The 15,194-nt window shown below is 33.8% G+C and overlaps 1 protein-coding gene across 1 annotated transcript in view; it reads left to right on the top strand.

Annotated features, from left to right (window-relative positions):
* Positions 1–13,327, top strand: part of MRC1 (mannose receptor C-type 1) — a 94,710-nt gene extending 81,383 nt beyond the window's left edge. The window contains exons 25-30 of the mRNA XM_026015900.2: positions 1,453–1,618; positions 2,455–2,604; positions 9,147–9,260; positions 9,795–9,959; positions 11,091–11,132; positions 12,261–13,327. Of these exons, the coding sequence (XP_025871685.2) occupies positions 1,453–1,618; positions 2,455–2,604; positions 9,147–9,260; positions 9,795–9,959; positions 11,091–11,132; positions 12,261–12,511 (888 nt within the window). The 3' untranslated portion in view covers positions 12,512–13,327. The remainder of the gene's footprint in view (positions 1–1,452; positions 1,619–2,454; positions 2,605–9,146; positions 9,261–9,794; positions 9,960–11,090; positions 11,133–12,260) is intronic.
* The last annotated feature ends 1,867 nt before the right edge of the window (positions 13,328–15,194 follow it).

The raw sequence follows: 15,194 nt of genomic DNA, 5'->3' as shown, positions 1-15,194 counted from the left end.
TCCAATGCCTTCAAGGATCTAGCAAGCTAGTGATATGTGTCAGAAATCAAACTAAGATTTATATAACTTATATTAACTTTAATTCTGCTTTTGAATGTTAAACTTAGATTCTGCATCTAAGCCTTTTTTATTAACTTGTTTCTCTCTAGTGTCATAATTATAGCTGTGCCATGGAAATTAAGAAACCAGATCAGAGGCATAGTTCCTAGATGATAAGGATACTTTTTATTTTCTGTGGCAAGCCATTCTAGAGTTATCAGTCCTAAAGTTGTGTGAAGAATTTCACTGCAGTCAATTCTCTGTGTTCCGTAAAAGAAAAAGGCAGGTTGGCAGAGAACTGGGGTGGGGGTGGGGGCACAGAACTAAGAGTGGTGATGCAGTTGCCAAAATATTCTTAAAATGAGCCTTCTCTGATGGTCTGTGACCCATCCATCCTCCATCCACTTATCTAGTCAGCCAGCAAACTTCCTAGTAGAAGAAATAGAGATTTCTACAAGTAACTAAGAGAGACAAGATCAGAAAGGTTGAAGAGAAGTCTATAAAAGTGCTTAAAGAGGAGAGGAAAGAGATCAGTTGAGTCAGAAAAGAGGGCCAAGAAGGCTTCTTAGGGAAAGTGGACTTTATAGATATGGTCTGGGATGGTGGAACATAAGGAGTACTAAGATGAGAGAAATGGACAGAAGGAGATAAAACTGGAAAGTAGGTTGATGTCAGATTTGATAGAGCTTCTAATGCTGTGCTACAGAGATCAAAATGTACACTTTATGGGCAGAGAACTTCCTAAGTAGGGAACTGAATATTTAAAAGTAAGTAGTTCCATAATGATTTCTGTGATTAAGCTTAGGCAGGACATTTTTATGGCTATGTTAACTCTAATTTTAGTAATTAATTCGCTTGATAGTTCACTCATTCTTATAGACATGGTCACAATTCTCCCATGAGTTTGAAATAGGCTTTTATTTATTTTTAGAATGATTAAACAACATTTCCACTATAACAACATTTATAATTACTTTTATTTTTTATAAGATTTTATTTATTCATGAGAGAGACAGAGAGAGAAGCAGAGACATAGGCAGAGGGTGAAGCTGGCTCCCATGAGGAGCCTGATGTGAGACTCAATTCCAGGACCACGACCCGAGCCAAAGGCAGACACTCAACCACTGAGCTACCCAGCTGCCCCAACATAGGGGTTTTTTTAAGTCTATGTTTTACAAATTAGCTTTCAAGGATGTCTTTATGGAGAAGTCCAAGGGTCTTTATAAAAAAAAGGTGACATTAAACTGAATTTAAGTTGGTAGAAATGATTTATAATGTCCTTTTTGTTCTCAAATGTTGAAGATTTGTCAAATCACAGTCTTAAATATACTTCTACTCCTCACTTGGTTCTTTTGGTGTTTTCTAAATAAACAAGACTCCATGTTAATTTTTTTTTTTTTTTTGTCTTTGCAGACCAATAATGAGTATGCTTGGACAGATAAATGGAGGATGAGATACACCAACTGGGCTGCTGATGAGCCCAAATTGAAATCAGCATGTGTTTATCTGGATATTGATGGTCACTGGAAGACAGCGTATTGCAATGAAAGTTTTTATTTTCTCTGCAAAAGATCAGATGGTAATCAAATACACAAAGCCAATCAAGGGATCTGATATTTTCTCAATGAGCTAATATACACCATTATTGACATTATTAAACCGTAACATGTCTTAGGTATCTTAAGAGTAGATAACAGAACATATCCCTTCACCTAATGAAAGGCTGACTTGGTAATAAACAAATATATAAAGAGGCAAATAATGGAGGTCGAAAATTTTCTTCATTGCTAGAGTTTCTTTGCACTTTGTAGATTTTTGAATTTTTATTGTTGAGATTATCCTCTGAATCTCTGATGTCAGATTTGTCAGGAAATTATGATGACTTTTTATGTTGACAGCACAACTGTATCAAAATAGTTTTATCAGAATCCATATAGATTAAGCAGAGTCAGTGATTTATGGCTTTAGCTTTCTTAGAATACAGTCTTAGAAGTGGACAGGGATAAAGTTCTAGAATTTTCATGGTCACATTTCGTTATATCACAGACATCAGTCATAGCTAACAAGCATTAATAGGGGTTAGGGTTCCAGAAAAGAGTGTCTTGAAGGGGGACACGCTTTGCAAATTATATTTAGGTGACTTTTTAAGGAACGTAACATCTTTGTAAGTATTTATAGATCTGCCTTCTTCATTATGACTGTGATTTCTACTCTACCAGAATACAGTCTATTGAAATATATTTAAAATGAAAACAAAAAGATAAAGTAAAAAGAACACCCAATAACAAAAAATGGCAGATCCAAATGATTACCATTAGAACTTTTTACAAATAATGATTGGCGATGAAATTTTTCTTAGCTGCTAATATAGAAACCTCAGGTTTTATTTTATTTTAAATGTCATTTTATTAACAGAAATCCCTGCCACCGAACCCCCACAACTGCCTGGCAGATGCCCAGAGTCCGAGCACACAGCGTGGATTCCTTTCCACGGTCACTGCTACTATATTGAATCTTCATTTACAAGAAACTGGGGTCAAGCGTCTCTGGAATGCCTCCGAATGGGTAAGTGTCACATTTACTCTAAAAAATTCTATAATCACCTATTCTGGACTACCATGATATGAACAACACTGTACATTTAAATCATATGGAATGCAAAAATACCTGTTTATTTTTCTCTGTATTTTATAACAGAATGAATAGTCAACATCATGTCCCACACAAATATAATTTATAACATCGTGGACTCAAAATTTTAAAGAATTACAGTAGAAAGTAATTATCTGCTGGATAAGTCTTCCTTACTTTCTGTCCTAATATTCTCAATTGTTGGGATTGTCATTCTCAGAGTGTTGTGTTCAGCTCTTATCACTATAAGCTCAGGTTCGACAAATGCCCAAGAGTCATTTGCTTTACCATTAATAGAAAAGCCTTTAGTTCTGATTATTTTATATGTGAAGAAAGACAAAACAAAACTCAAGAAGACATGACAGAGATGGATAATTTTCCTCTCAAAATAAAAATGTTAAAATTAATTTTTCAGATTGCATTTAAAAATACTTAATTAAATCCTACTTTTTAAAAAACTGTTGGATTATTCTTTTTTAAATTTTGATTATGTTGTATGTCATTGTTCTTTATCCAATAGTGATATATATATATTCATACAAGAGCTTTATTCTCATTTCCTAGAATTCATTCAAAAGTCAACCTTGGATTTTGTATTTTTCCTTTTAGGCTTTTTTTTCCCTTTAGCTTTATTGAGGTATAATTAATATATTAAATTATGAGACATTTAAGGTGTACAGCATGATGTTTATATCATTTACAACATGATGATTTGATACAGGTGTACATTGTGAAGGGATTACCACCATCAAGTTAATTAACATATCCATCATATCACATATTTAGTGTACAACATGATGATTTACATCATTACAACATGATGATTTGATATAGGTGTATATTGTGAGGGGATTGTCACCATCAAGTTAATTAACACATCCATCATATCACATATTTACTTTTTTTTTCTTTTCTGGTGAGAACAGTTAACTTCTACTCTCTTGGTAAATCTCAATTATACAATACAGCATTATCAGCTGTAGTCACTATGTTATCCATTTCTATCCCAAAACTTTATTTATCTTATAAGTGAAACATTTTACCCTTTTGCCAGCATCTCCCTATTTTCATGCTCTGTAGTATACCATTTAAATTTTCTTATTAATTATTTACTATATATATATATATATACATATATATATATATATATATATATAGTTTATTTCCTTAATGGTTGACCTGGGGCTGATAATTACCACTTGAATATGCAACAATCTAGTTCAGATTAATATAAATGTAATTTTAATAATACATAAAATTTTTGCACTTATGTAAGTCTATTCCCTCCACAATGCTTTGTGTTACTATTGTCATACAAACGTATTTTATATATTGTATGCCCATCAATACAGATTTATAATTATTAACTTTATGTAGTTGTCTTTATGTCATGTAAAATTTTAAAAATGAGTTATAAATGATAAATAAATTAATATGTCATATTCTTACTTACGTAGGTGCCTTTACTAGTGCTTTTTATATCTTCATGTGGATTTGAGTTTCTGTCAAGTATCCTCTCATTTCAGCCTTAAGAACTCTCTTTAGTATTTCTTGTAGAGTAAATCTGCTTGTGATAATTTCTCTCCATGTGATAATTTATCTCCATTTTTTTGTATCTGGAAATGTCTTAATTTTTCCCTCATTTTTGAAGGATAGTTTTGCTGGATAGAAAGTTGTTGGTCAATAATTGTTTTCTTTCAGCCTTTTGAGTATCTTATGCATCACCCTCTAGGCTCCATGGTTTCTGTTGAGGAATCAGTGCCAGTTTTTTTTTGAGGATCTCTTTTGCACAATGAGTCACTTCTCTCTTGCTGATTTTAAGAATCTCTATCTTGACAGTTTGCAATATGAATTTCCTTGCAATTATCCCACTTGGAGCTTAAATAGATGTGGAATTTCCTAGATGTATGCATTAATGGTTTTCATCAAATTTCAGAATTTTTGGCCATTATTTCTTCAAGTATTCTTTTTGCTTCTTTCTTTTTCCTCTCCTTCTCAGACACCCATTATGTATATTTTGATACACCTGATTATGTCCCACAAATCTTTGAGGCTCTGTAAATTTTTCTTTTTTCCCCCCATCATTCAGACTGGATAATTTCAATTTACCTATTTCCATGGTTTTCGGTTATTTCTTTTGCTTAACCAAAGCTGCTGTTAGGCTACTCTAGTAAATTTTTCCTTTCAATTGTTATAATTTTCATCTTCTGAATTTTAAGAAATAATTTCTATCTCTCTCTTAATATTCCATTTGGTGAGACATTATCTCATACTTTTTTGCTCATTTTTTACACATTTTCCTTCATTTCTTTAACATAGCTGATTCAGTCTTTGGTAAACTGAAGGTGTGGCTTTCTCAGAAACAGTTGATATTGACTGCTTTTTTCCTTGGGTATGGCCCATAATTTCTTGGGTTTTTTTTTTTTTTTACATTTCCTGTAATTTTTTGTTGAAAACTAGACATTTTAAATAATATAGGCAACTCTGGAGATGAGATTCTTTCCATTCCAGAGTATGCTGTTGTTGCTGTTTTCTTTTTTTTTTTTTTTTCTGGTTTAGTGATTTTCTATCATTAATTCTGTAAAGATTGTATTCTTTTTCATGTGTAGTCACTGTAGTCACTGCTTAGCTAGTTTAGTGGTCAGCTAATGATTGGCTAATGATTGGGAACAGATTTCTTAAATTCTTAAAACCGATATGTTTCCCAGATTTTCCTAAGGGACTCTGCCTGAAAATACTGCCATTCAGCTAGCTTACAACTAGCTTACAACTCTGTCTTAGTCCTCACTTCCTGTTTGTGCAGACTCTCAAGGTCAGCCAGGGGTGAGAGCTTGGGAATCCCTCAAATTTTTCATAAGCAGGCATGTAGTCCTGGGTGTGTACACACTCTAGTGCATGTCTGTGGCCTTCTAGATTCCCTAGAATGGATCAAAGTTTTTTGGAGCTCAATATGGTCATTTTATTCCCATTTTTCCTTTTATGCTTTTATTCTTTGTTATCCTCTTTTCCTCAACTGTGATCCCTGCCTCAGGTGTCTATGATGTTAGACAGTTGCCACTGATAGTTTTTGAATAATTCCCTCAGAAAGAAGGCTGTTTACACTGTTGGGTTTTGAATTAGGACAAGCAAAGCCAAGCTCTGCAAGTGAGACTTTCCACAGAACTGTCAGAGAGATAAAATAATGGAAAATTTTTGAATTGAGACTTTGAAAAAGCTCCAACCCCATTCTGACTATTCCAATGGCTTCTGGGCTGCTGGTTTTCACTGTGATTTGGGTGCCAATTGTTTTTAAGGTAAACAGAAACCTGAAGATAAGGCAATGAAATTAGAACAAGTTAAACACCATGAATCTCACACTTCATCCAAAGATTGAATATTTTTTATATAAATACCTCCTGTATTGTTACAACTGTTGCTTAATTTTTAGGGGTCTGAAATTTTTCAGGGTTCTTACCACTTTTGTAGAGGAGAGGATTTTGATGGATACTTACTCTGCCATTCTTTATGATGTCACCGAAGTCTGCTTTGGAATTTTTTAATTAAAATTTTTTTTTCCTTCATGTTGCTAAGTGTTTTTTTGAAAAAACTTGCAATGAATATGGGAAACATTTTTTTCAATTTTAGGTGACTATGTTTTCCTGTAAATAAAATAAATGATTCTCATTTATCAAAGCATGTCACAAATATTTTGAAATGATTATTATCTCTGAAATATATTAAACAATGGAATATATAATTATACAATAAAAGCAATCATCAAGAGGATCAACCAGGACGCAGTAACATGGGATGCAGGCACATGGTTAAGTGTAGCATTTGAGATTCAGAATGCCTGGATCATGCTATGACTCAGCTCACTACTATCATTGGGATCTTGACCAATTACTTACCTTCTGTAATTTTCATTCCTTATCTATAAAGTAGAGTAACAGTAGTGTTCATTTAAAACGGTGGTTGTAAATTCCTAGTGAGATCATACTTGTAAAGCCCAATGTGAAATGTCTGGCATGAAGTGCTTAAAATATATTAGTTGTTATTATTATAAAGCTATATATTTTACTATAAACTCTAATGCTGACACTGAGTCAACCCTAATGTAATGTGAGATGTTGATGCCATAGTAATCTAACCAGGCTTTCAGTTTTCCTCTCTCTTTTTACTTTGTACGGTCCTATACCTAACAACAGGATTAATAATTAATTCTGCTGCCTAAAAAAAACTAAGTGTTCTTTATCACTACCCTGAATACCAATCTCTTTCCATCTACAATGAGGCCTAACTCAAGCCTTTTTCACCTGTTAACCAGATTAGTCCAGCCAAACAGACATCTCTTAACACTCTAAGTTCCTCGCAATAGTCAGATCTATCGTTCCATCATTTGTTTGTATCATATCATCATAAAACAGATATGGAGGAATCCATGTATCTGTATGCCATGTTCTTAAAGAAGCTCTATTCTCCCCTCTCTCTGTCTCTTCTCTTATTCCTTCTCTTCTTGGAATTATTTTTTATTCTTTCCACTTGAAATCCTATGCTTCTTAATATCTTAAATTCTGTTTTCTCTATGTTTCCCTTTAGTTCCACCTAAAACAAATCTCCTTATTTGACATGTCAATTACATATTGTATTTATTTTCTCTTGTAATATATCCATCTATCTCCTGATAGTATAGTGTAGATAACATAACCTTGTTAGGACATACTCTGTGATGACCTGAATAGACATTTTTCCAAAGAAGACATCCAAATGGCCAACAGACATGTGAAAAGATGCTTAACATCACTATCTATTGGGGAAATAAAAATCAAAGCCACAATGAGGTATCACCTCACACCTGTCAGAATGGCTAAAATAAAAAAGAAAATAAATAGTAAGTGTTGGCAAGGTGTTGCCAAAAAGCAACCCTAATGCACTGTTGGTGGGAATGTAAATTGATACAGCCACCATGAAAAACAGTATGGAAATGTATCAAAAATTAAAAATAGAACTATCATATTATCTAATAATTCCACTATTGGGTATTTACCCAGAGAAAACAAAAACACCATCTCAAAAAGATATACGCACCCCACTGTTTATGGCAGCATTATTTATAATAGCTAAGACATGGAAGCAACTAAGGGTACATCAGTAGATGAATGGATAAGGAAAACATGGAATATTACACAGCCATAAAAGGATAAGTTTGTGCTTTTTCTGAGAGAACATGCGTAGCCTAGAGGGTATTTTGCAAGTGAAATAACCCTAAAAATACCATATGAGTCCACTCATAAATAGAATATAAAAAAGAATAAACAAACAAAACTCAAAATCAGATCTCTACATACAAAGAACAAACTGATGGTTGCCAAAGGGAAGGGGATGTAGAGGTTTGGGCAAAGTGGGTGAAGTGGGGGAAGGGAGAGATACAGACTTCCAGTTATGGAATGAGGAAGTAAAGGAAATAAAAGCAGAGCATAAGGAATGCAGTGGTATTATAATAGTGATGTGATGGGACAGATGGGAACTAACTACACTTGTGGTGAACATAGCGTAATTAATGTGTAAACTTGTCAGGTCACTAAGTTGTATGCCTGAAACTAATGAAACATTGTGTGTCAGATATATTCAAATAAACGAATTCACTCACACACCTGTCACTATACCCAAACCCACACTCAAGAGGAGGCATGTTACATAAATGTGTAATATTAGGAGGCAAGGATCAAAGTGAGCCATCTTAGATTATGTCTACCCCAAAAGTCACGGCCATAATTTGAGTATGAGTTGCTAGTGGCCATTCTTAAGGTAGAAGTAATAGAAACAGAGAGAAGCAGGCAGATGTGACAAATATTTAAATAGCAAAATCAGCAGAATTTAGGCACAGGCATCAGAAAAGGTGGAAGTCAAGAATGACTCGCACGTTCAGGCTTGAGCAAGTGGGAAGATGCTGCTGCTCTCTAACATGCAAACAGCTACAGAGAAATAAGATTTCTAGGCAAAAATGTTGTGCATTTCCTTTTGTACATGTGGAGCTTGAAGTGCCTATGAAACATTAAAACAGTTTTCAGAAAGAAAAAAAAAAGACACATTGTCCTACTGGTCTTTGCGTATCCTGCCACAACTCATTCAATGCTTGTACAAAAATTATGCTTAAAAAAACATTTTTTTTAAGAGAGAATCTTAAGCAGACTCCATATGCAGCGTGGAGCCCAGCGCCGGGCTCAGTCTCACGATCCTGAGGTCATGACCTGAGCTGCAACCACGGGTCAGCCACTTAACCAACCGAGCCAGCCAGGCACACCCTGAAAATCAGATTTTCAGAAGGGAAACTGAAATTTTGAGAAGTCAAATGTCCTCTCTTTGAAATCCTTCCCCTTAAGTGGAGATGTTGGGGTGATTTTTGTTGCTCTAGTTATTATCAATACTGTCCTCATAAAAATATTTTTCGTTCCTTAAATGCAGTTCCATCACATTGTTTTTTTTATACTTTACAGGTTCCTCTTTGGTTTCCATTGAAAGTGCTGCTGAATCAAGTTTTCTGTCCTATCGAGTAGAGCCACTTCAAAGCAAAACCAACTTTTGGATAGGATTGTTCAGAAATGTTGAAGGTGACTTTGCAGAACAATAATTTAATAACAAATATTTCAAAATGTTCTGTGCAAAACAAGTTTTCTGTTCTAGAAAGTCTTGCCTTAAATAATGATTGATTTGTGAAGAGTTTGAAAATTCAAACTTATATTTTCATTTAAAATAAGAACTGAAATTTTAAATGACTCACATGTTATGCTGTCTTGAAAGTTGTTGGTTAAAAGAGTGTTTTCCGTAGCTAAGGTAGTTTAAGAAGCTTGAAAAAATAGTTTCTATCTTTTGCCAGAAAAAAAAATTAGGGAAGGATAAAGCATATCTATTTGTTCTAAGTGGGAATACATTTTCAACTAAAGCTATGTAAGAAACATATTCTTTTCTGTTGTTTTCTCTGTAGCAACTGGTTATTATTGTGCTCTTGCATACTAAAAGTCTAGTTGTAAACAACTATTGATTATAATATGATACAAGATGCATAGAAATTTTGCATGAATAGGCTGAATTTATTTTAGAGTGACTTTTAACTTCTGTGTTTATTGACTTTATTTGATCATCAGGAATGTGGCTTTGGATAAACAACAATCCAGTCTCCTTTGTCAACTGGAACACAGGAGATCCCTCTGGTGAACGAAATGATTGTGTGGCTTTGTCTGCATCTTCTGGATTTTGGAATAACATTCACTGTTCTTCCTACAAAGGATATATTTGTAAAAGACCAAAAAGTCAGTAAGAATTTTCCTTGCAGTACACATGTTCACAGCATTTCTTTCAGATATTAGGGGGTCATGTGTGGGATTATAATACGATTATAGGTCTTTTGCAAATTTTCCCCTTTTGTAAGTGAAAAATCCAATCTGCCCTAGTGATCAGCTGTTGGCTGCAGCTCCAAGTGAGCATACTCTGTCTTCTTAGCTGATGTAATGATTTTGGTTTATCAGTACATTTGGGAGGGGATGCCCATGCATATAGACTGTGGAGTTCCAGGCGGTTTGGAGAACCAGCTTAAAAGTCTTACAGCATAAAAGGAAAAGGGGTTAAAATAGTCATCTCCACTAAACCAGAAGGGATTAGGGTTCTGCAGAGGAATCAGAACTTAGTATAGAATAAATCATGTAAGACCAATTAAATCTCCTTCTGAGATTAGGTGGCAGACTATGTAAGGACAGGGATTGGGGGAATTAATAGTGTTACATACCCGTGATGTGGTACTGTCTAGACGTTAAGACTATTTTTATGCCATTCCACTTCACACAATATCCTTCCCAAAAGATGAAATTATTAATTAGATAATAGATTTAAATAAGTGAGTTAGATAAATTAAGAGTCTATCCTCAGTAGATTTTATTATTTTGGAATTGTGTGTAGTTCTTCAGGCTTTTAAAACTCTGTTTGAGACACTTTGTTGCGGCGTTAGAATCTTATTTTACTTTTCATCCCAATGCCTTATGGTACTTTAGGCTTCAAAAACAGCTAGATTAGAATACGTTATTTTTGGATAGATTGGGTAAATTTTGAGGGTCAGTATCAGTGGGTCAAATGCAACTCGGTGGATTATATTTTCAGAAATTTCATTGTATTTAAACTCCTATAGCTCTAGGATTCTGATGCAGCATGCATGGATGGATGGATGGACAGATGGACAGATGGATAGATAGATGATAGATACATATATATGTATATATGTCTCGTAGATTCTATTTATGTATCATCTGTTGTCTATCCATATATATCATACCATCCATCATGAACCAAATATGGAGGATTCCATGTATTTGTGAACCACATAATAGTCACTATCTGCATGAAATTATTATGGATTTTTGTAAGTATTTAATTATTTTTTTATTTCACAGTTATTGATGCTGAGCCTACTCACACATTAATTGCAACAAAAGGTAAGAACAATATGAAATTTTAAGTTCTCCGTTAGTAATATATCAATATGGTTTGCTCATTTAAAAAACCATAATGATCCCTTCATACACCCCCTGTACTCTCAGTAGAATTGCTTGGGCTACTTTAGCCTTTGCCATTGCGTCATCAGTCTTGCTTGAATGATGCTCTAGGAAAGCAGACCTTAGAGTCAGGTTGGTGTTTTTAGTATATGTGGGGCCAAAGCAAGCACTGGATTGGTGTTTTTTACCATAGATATTATTGAAGGTATTGCTGCATTACAGAGGTGCCTTGTGAAAACCCCGAGAGAGATTTCTCTCAGGAATCCTTGTGGGGTTTTTTTTTTTACCTTTTTTAAAAGCAATAGCTTAAATTTTTTTTAATAGACAACTTGAATCAGGTAACTGATCTTATTTCACCAATTTTGTTGACAGCTAAAAAAACTCAAAAGTATGATTTATGGTTTGTCTTCAACCTCTTTATTAACCTCCTAGGTGCTGTTTGTTAGCTAGTTATACTCATGAGCTCAGATTCCCACTACTCTTGTTTTCTCTTTTCCCTAATTTTCTCCCTTGCATTTTTTAAAAAATCATCATAATTACTATTCTCTTTATCTTCATATGATGTATTTGTGAACAGCCTTAAATTGTTTTGAAACAGGTGTAAATATTTTAAAACATTGATTAATTGGGGTGCCTGGGTGGCTCAGTTCGTTGAGCATCTGACTCCTGGTTTTGGTTTGGATTGTGATCTCATGAGTCGTGGGATCGAGCCCTGTGCAGGGCTCCGTGCTCTGTGCAAAGTCTGTTTGAGATTCTCTCTGCCTTTTCCCCCCTACTCTCGCTCACACTCACTCTCTCTCTCAAGTCAATAAACCTTTAAAAAACAAAATAAACATTGATAGATGAAATATTCCTGCAGCTGTATAATAATCTTAATATTGAAAATAATCCTTTACATGGACTTGTTTTCATGCCCTGCAATTCTATCTGACAAATGTCAATGAATATTGGACATGAAAGGACACTGATACATTTTAGCCTTCCAAAAAAGAAAGTTGTACTCTTCTCCATAGTGTTCTACCTTTTGCCTCCCTCCACCTTTATCCTCATGGTTTTATTTATTTCTAGCTGACCCAAGGAAGATGGACCCTTTCAAGCCGTCTTCCAGCGTGGCAGGAGTCGTGGTGATGGTGGTCCTCCTAATCATAACGGGTGCTGGCCTCGCTGCATATTTCTTTCATAAGAAAAGACATGTGCACTTACCTCAAGAGAACACTTTTGAAAACACTCTCTATTTTAACAGCAGATCGAGTCCAGGAACTAGTGACACAAAAGATCTCGTGGGCAACATTGAACAGAATGAACATGCAGGCATCTAGTATCATAATGTGATTTAGGTATTTTTGAATTTTATAACATGATAACTAAAATGTTAAGGTCTTTAATTCAATGTGATTGTTTCCTTTAAAATTAGTACTGTATTGAACTGGCCTGTCCTTTTCCTTTGCCTAATTGAAGAAATAATTGCTCATTTTCTAGCCTGGCATGGTATATTCACAAATGAAGAATAAGGATATTGACTACCACTTTAAAAGATATCTTAGGTGAATACACAGCACAAGAATGCCAACATTTAAGCATCACTGATGTGCAGCTAGTGTCAACCGCCTGTGGATTAGGAGAACCCCAAATACCTAAGATTCCTGAAATAGTTTAAGGAGCTCCCAAAGAAAGAAATGTTACCTATTGACTTGTAATTCAGTAATTAGAAGACCATTGATGAAAAAATCAAGTACAGATATCCTCAGGTGGCATGAAAATTTAGTCACATTTTTCTCTTACCAATCTTGATGTTTTACTTCAGTTATTTGGAATTATATTTGTACACCTGCAGAAAGAATGAGGCAGCTGAGAATCTTGTTTGCCCGGAGCAGGGTTTTCCAGGCTGAATCTTGCAAACGTGTTCTTTGTCCTGTTATATGTATGTATATCAGGAATGCAAAGATGTGACATAAAAATGTAAATTTGCATAACTGAATGTACTTAGATAATGTGAAATAAACATCAAAGACAAGGTCTATTTTTAATATATTTGTATCTTGGTGATCTTGGTAAATGTAAAATTTCTTTTAAGTGTGACTTATTTATCTATTTACTTGATACTTTACTCTGAAAATAAACAGTATGATCAGCAAGAGGAATTCTTTAAACCCCCCGTCTATTCGGAAAAAAGATATGTCGCTAAAACACCAGGTATAAAATGAATTTTTTCTCATAGTGACTTGCATGATTTTCCCAGATCTCCCTCTGTAACACTGATTCAAGTCAGAATTCAACAAAGGCACTGTTATTGAGAATTAGGTTTCTAAATATCTTTTTTTTCACTTTAATAATTCTTTTTTGCCTTAAAAATGTTGCCTTAGATAAAGCTTCCTGTGCACTATATAATACTTTAGAGATTTTGCATCTCATACACATACCACACTATCAGTTCATCCTTGCCTTTGTCAAGGGATTGGTCCAGGGCAGGAGTTCCTTACCTGAGGTCTCCAGATGGGACACCTTGGTTGGTGTTAAGAGATCTAGGAACGCCCAAAAATTGCATGCAAAGTGCTGTACCAATTTGTGTGTGTGGCTTCTTTCTTTTTTTCCTGGGAAGAAAATAGCAGATTTTTGGGTAAGTCTGTAATTCAAAAAAGATGAATAAACTGAACATTGGGTTGGAATAGGATGGAGTTTCTAATACTCCAACTCAGATGAGTAACAGGTGGAAAGAAACGGGAAGTGACAGGCAGTTCGAGGAAAGCCCGCTGAGCACAAAGGATTCCCTCTCATATCTGAAACAATAGAAAACATATTGTTTTTCATTTTCTTGGTAAGGATAAAGCATATTTCATTTGAAGAAGTTCCAACAGGAATGATGGCTATAGTATCACAGCTATATATAGTGAACTATATATAATAATAGTGAACTATATATATATATAATATATAATATTAGTGAGCTATATATAATAGTATATATAGTATATACTATATATACCATGTTATATAGAATATATGTACTATATATACATATACTTTTATTATATATTTTATATACTATAATTTTATTTCATTATAAATATTTTATACCATATTTTATTATATTATTTTACTAAATTATTTTATTATATTATAATTAATTTATTTTACTATAATTAATTTTATACTATAAATACATTATGATTAATGTATAATATATGTATAGTATATATAGTATGTATTATATATACTATATATACTGTACTATGTGTTATATATAACCTGTATTTATTATATAATATACTACATATACTAATATATATTATACATATTATATATGTTATATTATATATAGTATAATATATGACATATGTATAATATATATTCTCTCTATATATCCCTTTCCTAATATATATTTTTTTTTACCTCAAAATACAAGAGTGAATTGGAAATATAAAATAAGGAGAAATACGTAAGAGAACATGATTTAAAAATTCTTTACAGAAGTCACTTTCATTATAACTCAGAGCCATATCTTCACAGAAGATACTTTGGACTTCAAACATGTATCTCAGACTTAAATGTCTTACCTTTTCAAGAAGCAGTCCATATTTGGTAGAGTGCTGAGCATTATATTTTACATTCACATTGTCCACTCAAACATATAATCAAATAGTTAAATCATTTATACCTACACAGGTATCCAAATATACTCCTAAAATATCAAGGATATTTTGTGGTTGGGGGAGAACAGTTTTGGTTTGGGTTGTTGAAATTGAGTTGTTTTGTTTCTTAACCAGAAAATTCTATTTGGTGGATTAAATGTGTAAGTACTCTACTCGGTGTCTTTGCACTTGCTTCAAGTTTGGATCAGAATCCAGCAGCTGGAATATTCTTAAGGATATCTCCCCCCCCCCCCCCCCCACCGCCCCAGCGCCGTTGAGTATAGACAATGTGAATAGCTTGGAACTTGAACTCTAAAGCTAAAATTGATATTTGCAGAGACTTGCAGACTCTTAATTTACTTTTCAGTATTTG

Source organism: Vulpes vulpes, chromosome 2 (assembly GCF_048418805.1).
Source record: "Vulpes vulpes isolate BD-2025 chromosome 2, VulVul3, whole genome shotgun sequence".
Classification (NCBI taxonomy): Eukaryota; Metazoa; Chordata; class Mammalia; order Carnivora; family Canidae; genus Vulpes; species Vulpes vulpes.
This window is presented reverse-complemented; position numbering and strand designations above follow the sequence as displayed.